At 43.9% G+C, this 12246-nt stretch overlaps 1 protein-coding gene across 1 annotated transcript in view; it reads left to right on the top strand.

Moving 5' to 3' along the window:
- Positions 1-6256: 6256 nt before the first annotated feature.
- ITGB5 (integrin subunit beta 5) overlaps positions 6257-12246 on the top strand; it is a 75952-nt gene continuing 69962 nt past the window's right edge. Inside the window, exon 1 of the mRNA XM_081924961.1 lies at positions 6257-6911. Coding sequence (XP_081781087.1) covers positions 6818-6911 — 94 coding nt within the window. The 5' untranslated portion in view covers positions 6257-6817. The remainder of the gene's footprint in view (positions 6912-12246) is intronic.

Here is a 12246-nt window from a genome sequence, read left to right as displayed (position 1 = left end):
GGTCCAGGAATGATTATACCACCTATTGTTTCCTCATATTCAAATAGTCTTACAGTGTCATGGTTTGAGTACAGAAACCGAATTGAAGACCAGGCCAGCACAAGAGTTTTCTTGAGATACTTGATCAAGAAAGCTGAAGAATGGGACAATCGGATGCCACTACAAACTCACACCATGGTTCACCTCTCCTTTCATGCCCTTCTAAAAGAAATTAAAATGAAATCCAAACTACATTAAAATCCAAATACTGCAGTAACTACATGTAAATGTAGCATATTATCAAATTATTTGTTTTGAGTTCATAACCTTGCATTTCTTAGTGCAAAGTTGCCTTTCTTTTTACCACAGAATACAGTCAGCCTTATATTCATAACCAAAAAGCAGACTATCGCCTCAGATGCACCAGTTTTCTAGGCTATACAGGTGACTTGCATCTTACAGGGAAAAACTCCTGGAAGGGCCTTCTGAAATCTTGCAAGAGCCCTCATGCAACCTTCCCAGAGCCCAGTAAGCAGGATGAGAGGCTTAAAAACCTTGCATAGGGCAAGGCAAGGCCCTCTCAGCACCGACACTGGACAGGTAGGGATGGCCATGTGGGCCCATTCTGGGGGTTGTTCTGGCTTTATGTGATTTTGCTTATATGCGCTGTTAAAAAGATATAGAATTATATAGAAAAAATGCACAGACTTGTTTGTAGAGAACGCTGATCATTTTAAACTACTAGGTTTAGCAACAATATATTTTGCGCTGGCTCTGCACATAAGTTAGTATAATAATGTTCCTGATATATTAAAAGCATCTGCCCCCAAGCCCTGAACAGATAAGTGCCCGTGTTTCAAGCCTTGCCTTGTACATCACTTTCGCTGGAACCTGCCTACAAAACCACAGCCGTGCCACATTTCCACAGCATCCCAGTGGAACCATCCAGTTTTAATGCATCTGCCCAAGATCAGCTTTCTGTTCTCCTTCCCAACAGCTATCGTGTTTGTAAAGACAAATGGCTCATTTTAAGTGCTGGCATGTGCAGGAATGCGAGAAGTTCTCACAATGCTTCTCTGGCAGCTGCTCCCAGCTTCCTGCTGAATCCTCCAGAGTAACAACAACATGCATGCTGCTTGGCCCCCATCACTGCGGGCAATTAGGAAGGATTTATTTGAAGATCTCTAGGGAATCTCAGCTCAGGCCACACAGAATGTTGCCCATAAGAACATACCATCTCCTTAGCCACCAATAGGGACCTGGAAGCTGGCCCTCCCGATACAAGTATTTTTAATTTGGCTATAGCAGCAAAAAGTAGAAGCAAGGCCCATGGGCCTGTGGTACATAGGACAGAACAAAAAAGCACAGTGGAAATTTGCCACCTTGTTGACAAGTGGTAAATTGCGTGTGTGTGTTTTAGGGGAGATGGGGGTGGTGTTGATTGTGGAGGTCAAAGGCCTGACATTTCCCCAAGAGTTTCTGCTTTTTCATATGGTTTCTGAGAATATGCTTACTACTTTTTTCTAGTTCCAAAAAATGTCTCTACCTCAAATACCTGTGATCCTTTAAAAAAACCACACATATGAAGCCATACAAAAGTGCTGTAAAATGCTATATATGCCGACTCAGAAGTAATCCCCATTTAGTTCAATGGGACTCATTGCCAGCTAGGTGTGGATAGGATCAAAGCCTTAATCTCTTTTTCAAATAATTTCTCCCAAATGCCTAATTGAAAACTTGCAACAGCCCTCTTCCTCCAAGCATATTGTTTTCTGTGATATTTTTTTCTTTTGGATGTGATTTACACATGGTTGAACTGAAACTCTTCCTTTTTTCATAGGCTTCATTTGCAGCCATGTTGGTCTTAACACAGAGGGAGAAAGCAATATATGTATGATGGAAGTGAGAGACTGGCTAACTGAGCCAACGATGCAAGCACTGGGAGTATTCATGTTTGTCTTTCTTGACAAGCAAGATGATTAAACTGCTGTTGAAGAGCCATCCATGTTAAGTTAAAGGATTGGCTTAAAGCCACAAGCTTGTTTTAACAAACACCAAAAACCCTCCACCCTCCATATATCATCATGCAGCACAGAATGATTTCCATTGCATCTTGGCATTCTACGTTAAAGACCAGAACTCATAAAACTGGCTCGTGAACTAGTTCAGTGGGAGGGATGCTGAGATCTGCATGACACTTACTGCACTTCAGTGAGGTGTATGTCCATCAGCATCATATTAATTCATCCTTTGACTGGCAGCTTCCTAGCTTGCTTAGCCTAAGAGAAGAGCCTGGTGCTCAAATTACAGGAAGGGTAAAGGAACAGCTACTTTTCTGCCAGCTACTGTTTTTAGACAGCGGCTGGGACATGATATGACTAAAACTGGGCGGGTGAGAGGGGCACAGACCAGGAGGGGAGGGGCTCGTGCATTTTATTATTATCTTTCCCCTATAATTCTTGTCCAAAATGTTTCACAATGTAAAATATGTATCCCAATGCTTAAGAAAGACTAGAAAAGGATGGGGTAGGGAGATTACTTTTAAATTGCAAGCTAACCTAAGAATATTTGCTAGGCTATTTCATTTATTTATTTATTCAGTAGATTCACATCCTGCCTTTTGAATCAAAGCCACCAACGACACTTATAAAATACATGAGCTAGACCAAGTAGCACATGACCAGGCTACAAACAAAACAACACAACACAACCAGCTGCGCTGGAGGTAAGAAGCCACTCCTTATACCGTGTCATACAAATGGTCCATCTAGCCCAGTGCTGTCTACGCCAAGGTTTCCCAAACTGGGTCTCCATCTGTTTTTGGACTACAATTCCGATCATCCATAGCTAGCAGGACCAGTGGTCATGGACAATGGGAACTGTAGTACAAAAACAGCTAGAGATCCAAGTTTGGGAAACCCTGGTCTATACTAACTGACAGCGGCTCTCCACAATTTCAGGCAGCAGGCTTCCTCAGCCTTACCTGGAGATGCTGGGGAAATGAACTGGGATGTTCTGAATGTGAAGCAGATGCTCTACTCCTGAACTATGTCCCTTTTCCATGAGCAGGAGCTGGCAGTGGATGTTCCTTTCCACAAGACTGTTGCTATAAGTTGGTCCTGGAGCTGGGTGTGGAAAGAAGTCAGTCTCTTCACCTGCTGCCTTGTTCCCTTCTTCCTTCCCACCCAACTGAACCATCTGAAATAAATCCATCAATAAATACAATGTAAAAAAATGTAGGTACTTGGTAAAACAGGCATAAGAGTAGCAAGAAAAGGAGAAAGATCGAAACACTTGGTTATTACATAAGGAATTATGACATGTTTCCTGTTTGTGATTTAAATAGCATGGGGCAATCAGCAATTAGCTGCTGTTTTTAGTCTGTAAGCAAATAGCTTTTAGATTTTGCATTTATCAGCAAATTAGAGATTAACCAATAAAATGAGTTATTCTGCAGCTGCAGCCCTAGGCACACTTACTAGGGGGTAAGTCCTATTGAACACAATAGGGCTTACTTCCAAGTAAAAACGCACAGCAAGTCATATTTTGTGTTATCAGTGGAAATAGCTATTGGGCTTGTCCCAAGAGAATTCACTGTTACTGGACTAGATGCATCAGGACATATCTTCCTATATGCCCCCCCCCCCCATGTAAGGATTGTAGGGCTCACAGCAATAAGTCTAGCAGAGTCAAAATTATAGGACAGTTGTTTGCATCCTAAGTGTGAACAACAAAGAGACTTGTGGCACCCTAAAAAACCAATGTCTGCCTGACAGTTGATGAGCTGGGCTAACCAATGTGGAGCTCTCCAGATGTTTCAGATTACAACTCTCATCAGCCCCAGCTGGCATGACCAGTCAGCAGGAATGATGGGAGCAGGAGTCCACAACATCTGGACCTTGTTGGCTATTGCTGATAGAGCATATATCACACCATAAGCAAGGGCAACTCAGGACTATGTGAAGAGCAGGGCTTTTTTAAAGCTGGAACTCACCCAAACTCACTTCTGGAACCTCTCAGGTGGTGCCATTGCCATTATAAGAGAACAAGGGAGGCATTCATGGTGAGTTCTGGCACCTCTTTTTCTAGAAGAAGAGCAGTGGTGATTAATAGAATACCTGCACTCTACCTGATCTTTCATTTTAAGTTTGCATAATCTCTAGTAGGGGCCAATTTTACTATATTTGATAGCTGCAGTACGTCACGAAATTTCTTTTCCCCCTCTTATTCTTTGCGTGCTTCCCAATTTAGTACCAATCATATCCAGACCAGACTAGAGCAGTTCACAGCCAGGAAGAGTAGGCAATAAGCTTTAACTACTTGTCATGCGAGCGTGAAGTCATTTATCCAATGTGTACAGGTATGCACTGACGGATCAGGGACACTCGGGAGCTGTTGTGTCTGCTGAGGAGCTGAGCTATTTTTGAAATGACATATTCATTTCTCTCTAGGGGACTGGGAGAAGATCTGTGCAGTAATTGGTAATTATAGAGTTAAATATTGTCTCCGGTTATTATGGGTTGGAGCTAAAGGATCCACCCTTCAGCTTGTTTTTACTTTCATTTACTAATGCAGTAATGTGTTAGCTTGTTTATCAAGGGGCCTACAAAGCGTTCAGGGCCTACAAAGTGAGTAGCCTTGCCTTTGATGTAAGTACTTAACAGTCTGATCCTTAAAATAGTGGACAGATACAGGCTGATACTGGGTTTACCTAACCCTGACAGATAGTTTACTTAAAAAGATACACCCAGGGTATTAGTAGGAAAGTATACTTGGAAGATAATATACAGGTTACCTTTACTCCAGGGCATTACCTTAGAATTGCACACCACAAATCAATACCTTACAGTCCAATAGCCTTGTAGACGTTTTATCAGAAGAAGTGCGTTTTTCAGTGAGTTCAGTGAGGGTTTTTCCAAGTCGCTGGGCATGGCAGGGCCTTGTTAATGGTGCCCTCATGGCAGCACTTTGGGGTAGAAGTCCAGGGTTCACTCAGCAAAATGGGTAGGAGTGCCTTCAAAAGCAACAAGTCTGGCTTACCACATTTTGAGATAACTGAAAAGTAATGCAGCATACATTTTCATCACGGGCATAGCTAGGAGTTTTGTTAGGGTGGGCAGGCCTTTTGTTGGGTGGGGGGCAGAATCTCAATTTGCTATGTATTTTTTTATTGGTGTTGATTGATTGATTTTTTTAATTATTATTGGTATTTATTGATGGGGGGGACGCGGGTGGCACTGTGGTTAAACCACAGAGCCTAGGGCTTGCTGATCAGAAGGTTGGCGGTTCAAATCCCTGCAACGGGGTGAGCTCCCGTTGCTCGGTCCCAGCTCCTGCCAACCTAGCAGTTCAATAGCATGTCAAAGTGCAAGTAGATAAATAGGTACCGCACCGGCGGGAAGGTAAACGGCGTTTCCGTGTGCTGCTCTGGTTTGCCAGAAGCGGCTTAGTCATGCTGGGCACATGACCCGGAAGCTGTACGCCGGCTCCTGTGGCCAGTAAAGCAAGATGAGCGCCACAACTCCAGAGTCGTCCGCGACTGGACCTAATGGTGCCTTTACCTTTACCTTTTATTGATTGGGGGGCAGCTGCTCCTCCCTGCCCCCCCTGGCTACATCCATGGTTACCATGTAACTGGAGGGCAATTAAGTTCAGTACTGGAGCTATGTACCAAACAAACGTAATTAAAGCACACGCAGGCACCAAATCCTGGGAGCTGTAGTTTAAGTGTGCTGGGAATTGTAGCTGAGTTCCCAGGATTCTTGAGGGGGGCAAGGAGAGAGACACATGCTTTACATGTATGGTGTATATACAGCCCAAGTTGCAATTTTATTCAAGTAATAAGTATGCGTATAGGATTGCCATTTAAGGTTGCGGCAATCTAGAACAAGTTTAAATAAATAAATAAAAATTAAATTGTCCAGTAGCACCTTAGAGACCAACAAAGTTTGTTCTGGGTACTGTATAAGCTTAGTTGGTCTCTAAGGTGCTACTGGGCAATTTTTAAATTTATTTTGACTGCGTCAGACCAACACGGCTACCTACCTGAATCTAGAACAAGTTTATTATGCACTCGCTTACTTTTGACCTGGAATCCATAGATCCATTTAGCTTTTTTTTTTTTTTAAAAAAAAAGCCTTTAGTTTAGATTAGGAACTTAATGCTGTGATCGGAGGCGGGGAGGTGCATCCTGATCGGGCTATAGAGAGTTAAAAATCCCCGGGTGCCTATTGGGCAGGCTGGGCGGAGATTTTGCCATTCAGATCCTGTAGGAAGTAAGTTGCTGAGTCTTGGAAAGAGAGTAAAAAGAGAGAGTTCCAGTAAAGGAAGGGGGGAAAAGGAGACGCGGAGAAAGAGAGAGAGAGGGGCGCACAAACCACTAGTCAGAAATTCAGATGCAAAAGCAGGCGGAGATGTGGAAGAGGCTGCTAAGGCAGGGCCTGGGAGAACTCGGCGGATGAGGAGTCGCGCAACTTTTCGAGTCCCGGGAGAAGTGCGCGGCGGCGGCGGCGCGGGCGCAACAAGGCGAGCATTGCGCGAGATGGAGCCTGCTGTGGAGGTGTAAGGAAGGAGGCAGTGTCTTCTCTCCCCCATTTCTCTCCACACACGCGCGCGCGCACGCACCCCTTTATCTTTTGCCTTGGTTGCTCCGGACGAGGCAGGAATGCCCAGGATCGCGCCTCTTCCCTTGGCCGAGCCGACCGGTGCCTGCAGCCGCTCTAGCGGTGGCCTTTGCTGAAGGAGCACCGCCGCCGCTCTCTCCCCTTCTCCCGGCGCAGCTGCACAAAAGACTTTCGAGGAGCCTTTTTATTTTCCCCCTTCTCCAGCTGCGGTCGTCATGTCCCGGCGGAGGGGGCTCCTGCCTTACCCCGCCGCCGCCGCCGCCGCCGCCGCCTGCGTATGCATCTTCTCCCTCTTCAACACTGTTAGAGGTTAGTGGATGGCTTCAGAAGCAGAATTATAATCGAGAGGAATGGTATTTTGAAAATAAAACTGCTTCGGAAGGTGTTTGGGTATAAGGGAATATGTGAAGCTGCGTCTTAGTCCCCATCCCCCAGCAACAGGGTTTTAAAGCTTGGCATACCGAGTGGGAGACAAACTAATGGAATTAGTTGTTGAATATTTAAGAGAGGTGTGCACGAACTCCAAAAGTGATTGACTGAGGAAGAAAGTTAAGTCGGTGGGGCTACTCTTTTTAATATATTTTTAAAATAATCCTGTGACTTATTCAGCATTGTTGATGATTTGAATTGCCCACAGTGCCCTTCTGGACAAGATTCGTAGGGTGTGAAAACAGCACATATAAAGACTTTGCATAAATATTAAAACAAAACAGAAAGCATGGGGGGGGGGGGAGTTGTGGACAATCATTTTGGACCATTGGTGGGGATCTTGTGGCCCTCCTGCTCCCATTAGCCCAGCTTGCTTAGCCAAGGGTTTGGCATTATGGGAGTTGTAGTTTGAGAATTTCTGGTGGGCCAGAGGCTCTCCATCTGACCCCTGTTCTATACAATAGAGAAAAGTAGTTATCAATAAGTCATCTTGAGCTCTTGAAGATTGTGGTACAAAATGTAAAAGGTGTAATGATGTAGTTGAATCAGACTTAATTGCAGCCTATCCTATGCTTGCTTGTTCAGAAGAGCTGATGTCTGTTGTTTTGGAGAGGCATTTGGGAGTGGAAACGAGTGAGTGACTAAGCATCAGGTTTGCCAAGTATCTTGGGCAACCACTTGCCAAAAGTAAAGGCAGGAGAAACAGAAGCCAAAGATGGTTGGTAGTGCTGCATTAAGAATGCAGGTGCCAAGTTTTCACAGTGAGGCATGGGTAGGCCCCTGGAGTGAATTTGCAAAAGGAAAACTTCACATATACAGTATATATACTGTGTATAATCATAGGCTATGCATGAAGACTTCCCTCACATAAAACATCTTGTTTTCATGGCACACTATAATGCATCCTTTACAAAGAAAGACCACTTGAGAAAAGCAGCCACCAAAGATGGGTCATGTTTATCTTGCTGCACAAGAGAGGCTTCTGTGGTGGCTTTTTCCATCGGAGCCAAGCTGTAGAAGTGTTTATCATGCTAGAGCTGGCTGTCACATAAGGTCTTTTATAAAAAATAAAAAAGGAGCTGGATTTATATAAACATGTTCATTTCCTATGTTACTTTACTGAAATTGTGTTTTAAAAAATGTATGGGGGGAGTGGTTTCGGAATGACCAGAGAAGCAGAGACTTGTAATATGTCAGTGGCTTGACAGGAATTGGGCAGCTCTCTGTAGCTGGCCCACAAAATGTGTGTATCAACAGTGTTTGGATGTTGGTTTCTCAAGCAAGCCAGGGTTGGAATTATGCCCTGGAATTATGCTTGTTGTATGCTACCTCCCACTGCATGCTTCAGTTAGAAATGGTTGTACGCCTTTAATACTGCTGCATAAATAGCAGATTATTCCTGCTCAGATTGACTGCTCTTGCCCAGATGTTGTGCAGAAAAGATCCCGTAGGCTGCTGCTGTCCCAATATCACATGCCTCTGACTTGTGAGTATTGAATGGCTGAATGTGTGCTAGTGCACGGCCAGTGAAGTTGCAGAGATGCCACCCTCTCTCTGGTCTGCGGTCCCAGATCAGCTACTGAGCAAGCTGAGATCTGATGTTTTATCTCTCATCTTGAAAAATAGGTGTACATCGTTTAGCACTTCAAAAACAAGTAGATATAATGCATGAGTTTTTAATACTTACTTTTGCACCCCTGTCAAAATTGTATCCCTCCTTCTCACACCCCGCAGCGTTCACAACCTGCAGCTCAGTGTCTGCACATACACGGGTTGCGATTTAGTGCTTATGTGCGAGCACCGAAACCCAGAAGTAACCTGTTCTGGTACTTCCGGGTTCAGCACGGTGCACAATCCGAAATCGCGTAACCTGAAGCATCTGTAACCTGAGGTACCACTGTACACATAGGCTATATTTTCATGCATAACCTTTCTCAGATCGAACATACATATGTTCTCCCCTCACCCCTTCTCACACACAGACAAACAGAATAAGGGATGACTTTGGGACAATAGATATGTCAGTGCCTGTTCTCTTGGCAGATGTCTGTCAAAAGCTGTGTTGGGACTATTGTTGTTGAACTGGTTTATAAATGAACTGTACTGAAATATGACAGGATTTTTAATTTATTTTTTGGTAGAATAAAAACATATTCTCTTGTATGCTAGTATCATTACCAAGTCTTTATCAGGGCCTCATAGAGGTCTGCACCTTCAGATAAGGGATCCTCAACTCTCCCTTATGCTTTCCTCTTTGTCAGGCATCCCCAGGAGATACAGTAGTTGTGAAGAAAGAGAGAACTGGGGGAATATGAAAGATGTCCATAGAAGAACTCGCCTCTCATAGTGACCATGCAGATAATGGCCAATGGGAAACATTCTGATCTTTTAGAATTTCAAAATGATTGGGAGTTTATTCCATAGAGTCTGTATTCTTGGATAATTTATTCCCATTGACTGTCTCAGTTTTGCCCGCTATATATATTATTTCTGCTTACAAACTGGCATGTCTCCTCTTTCTTGGCTCGGATGTTTTTAGGGTTAGCAAATAAGCACCTATAAATTATGGGCCTTTCTAAATGTCTTGTGGAATGTGTGTTCTTCCCCCTGCTTCCTTTACTGTTCTAATTGCAATATTTGTAAAACCTCTATTTGGCTTTTGTTATGAAGTTTAAGGATATTGAGAAGAGGCAAATCCCTTGCCAAACTTCCCCTTTAAAAAAAAATGTAGAATCTGGTGCTGGAGTTGTTTGAGACTCCTGTTTTTACTTTGCCATTTGGCAGAAGGGGGGGGGGGAATTCAAGTTGTTTGAGTCAAAGCATTGCACACCTTACTGTTGGCTCCAGTTGTCAAGTCTCTGCACCATCGTTCTTTGTTAAATCAGATAATGTTTCTGTGCTTTTCCACCTAACAGTGTATTTGTCAGTGGATACTTCCAGACGTGGGTGGCGCTGTGGGTTAAACCACAGAGCCTAGGACTTGCGGGGTGAGCTCCTGTTGCTCGGTCCCTGCTCCTGCCAACCTAGCAGTTCGAAAGCACCTCAAAGTGCAAGTAGATAAATAGGTACTGCTCCAGCGGGAATGTAAATGGCGTTTTCATGTGCTGCTCTGGTTCGCCAGAAGCAGCTTAGTCATGCTGGCCACATGACCTGGAAGTTGTATGCCGGCTCCCTCGGCCAATAAAGCGAGATAAGTGCCGCAACCCCAGAGTTGGCTACGACTGGACCTAATGGTCAGGGGTCCCTTTACCTTTACCTTTACTTCCAGACTGGTGGCTCCTAGTGCTGCCCAATCAATTGGTCTTCTTTTGTAAGATACCAATAGAATTTGAAATCGACTTTCCACATGTTTGTGAGCATTGCTGTTTTTTGCTTGCTTGCTTTGTTTTCTGTGTTTATAGAGTAAGCAAACCACCGGCTTAGGATTTTTCAGTATCTTTTTATTTATTTAAAAATAGATATATGGATAATATATTAGGTGTGGGGAGGGCAAAGTCTGAAGGCAAAGTCCGAGGTTTCTTTCTCATTCTGAAAGACAGTAAATCTCTTGACTACCAGATACTGGGGACTCACAACAGGGGATGGGCCATAAAACTTATCTTGTGTACCTCTCTGAATAATTTGGTTGGCTACAGTTTGTAGTACTGATGGCAAATTTCTGGCTCACCAGCCCAAATCAGCATGACCAAGTATTGGGTGTGGTAGGACTTGCATTCCACAATGCTAGTCTTATAGACAGATGTTGAGGTAGATGGGATCAGAACATCCTTGATAACTGTGTGTAAAACAAGCTTGTGTTTTAAGAGCTGAATGAGTTTCCACCAGGTAAGTTGGTCAGTTACTGTCATTCCTTTGTCCTTTGTCTAACAAATGCTGGACCTTTACTATATTTCGTTATAGCTTCCACCCGTGGTGGAACCCGTGGTACCCGTGTAACTGAGGTTTAATTGTGGGTAATACAGATACCTTGTGTTCACAAAGTCTGTTGTTGTGACCTTAACAGCAATGAAATAAATCTTGCCCTTCTCAAAATAACTTTGACTGAAAATAAACAAACTGTGGTTTCCTTTCCCCTCCCTCCCCTACACCTCAAGTTTATCCTTGGGATGTCTGTGTACAGGAAATCTTTAAATATCATCACATTTTTATCATCCTTTTTAAAGGAATTGGAACTTTGCCTGTATATATTAGGCGGTCAAGGAAATAATATCCTCTTGGAACCATTTACTTTTATCTTGGGGCAGTTGAGAATAGCATGCAGTCGATTTAGATCGAGGGTCATCTAACCCCCATTTCCAAGCCTTAGAAATGGCAGTGAAGAGGTGCTTGGATAAGACCTGCATTGACACAGTTCTCTCTGTAGATCATACAAGGCGGCTGTGGCTCTGCCATCAAATGTCTTGCCAGTCGTATTGCAATTGTTCCAACAACCCACGTTTACAAAGCTGCTGCTGCTGTTATTGTTGTTGTTTAGTCATGTCCGACTCTTCGTGACCCCATGGACCAGAGCACACCAGGCACTTCTGTCTTCCACTGCCTCCCGCAGTTTGGTCAAACTCATGCTGGTAGCTTCGAGAACACTGTCCAACCATCTCATCCTCTGTCGTCCCCTTCTTCTTGTGCCCTCCATCTTTCCCAACACCAGGGTCTTTTCCAGGGAGTCTTCTCTTCTCATGAGGTGGCCAAAGTATTGGAGCCTCAGCTTCAGGATCTGTCCTTCCAGTGAGCACTCAGGGCTGATTTCCTTTAGAATGGATAGGTTTGATCTTCTTGCAGTCCATGGGACTCTCAAGAGTCTCCTCCAGCACCATAATTCAAAAGCATCAGTTCTTCGGCTACCAACATGCATATTTACAGTGTATTCTGTGGTTGCCCTTTTGATTTATTCCTGCAGTTACATTCCTGGATGATTCCCCAAAATGGTGGTTTAGACTTCAACACTTGGGGTGCAAAATAAAGTACTTTGATTAGAGGAGGGCAAGGTAGATTACAGCCATTCAGTACCAGTGCCTTTTAACCATTCTCTCAGCCAGGTGGGGTCTCCTTTGTTACGAGAGGATCCCATTTGTTGGACTGTTGGAGGACTCAGTCTCAATGACCCAGACCTATGGATTGGACAAATTTCATAAGTCTTTCAATGGAATTCCCCTCCCCTCTCTCTTTCTCATTCTTATATTCGCTCTGTTGAGCTTAGGCTGGCCTACATTTCATAGTA

This window comes from Podarcis melisellensis (genome assembly GCF_964234715.1).
Source record: "Podarcis melisellensis genome assembly, chromosome: 1".
Taxonomy (NCBI): domain Eukaryota; kingdom Metazoa; phylum Chordata; class Lepidosauria; order Squamata; family Lacertidae; genus Podarcis; species Podarcis melisellensis.
The sequence above is the reverse complement of the archived record's forward strand: the minus strand, read 5'-3'. Positions and strand labels throughout refer to the sequence as shown.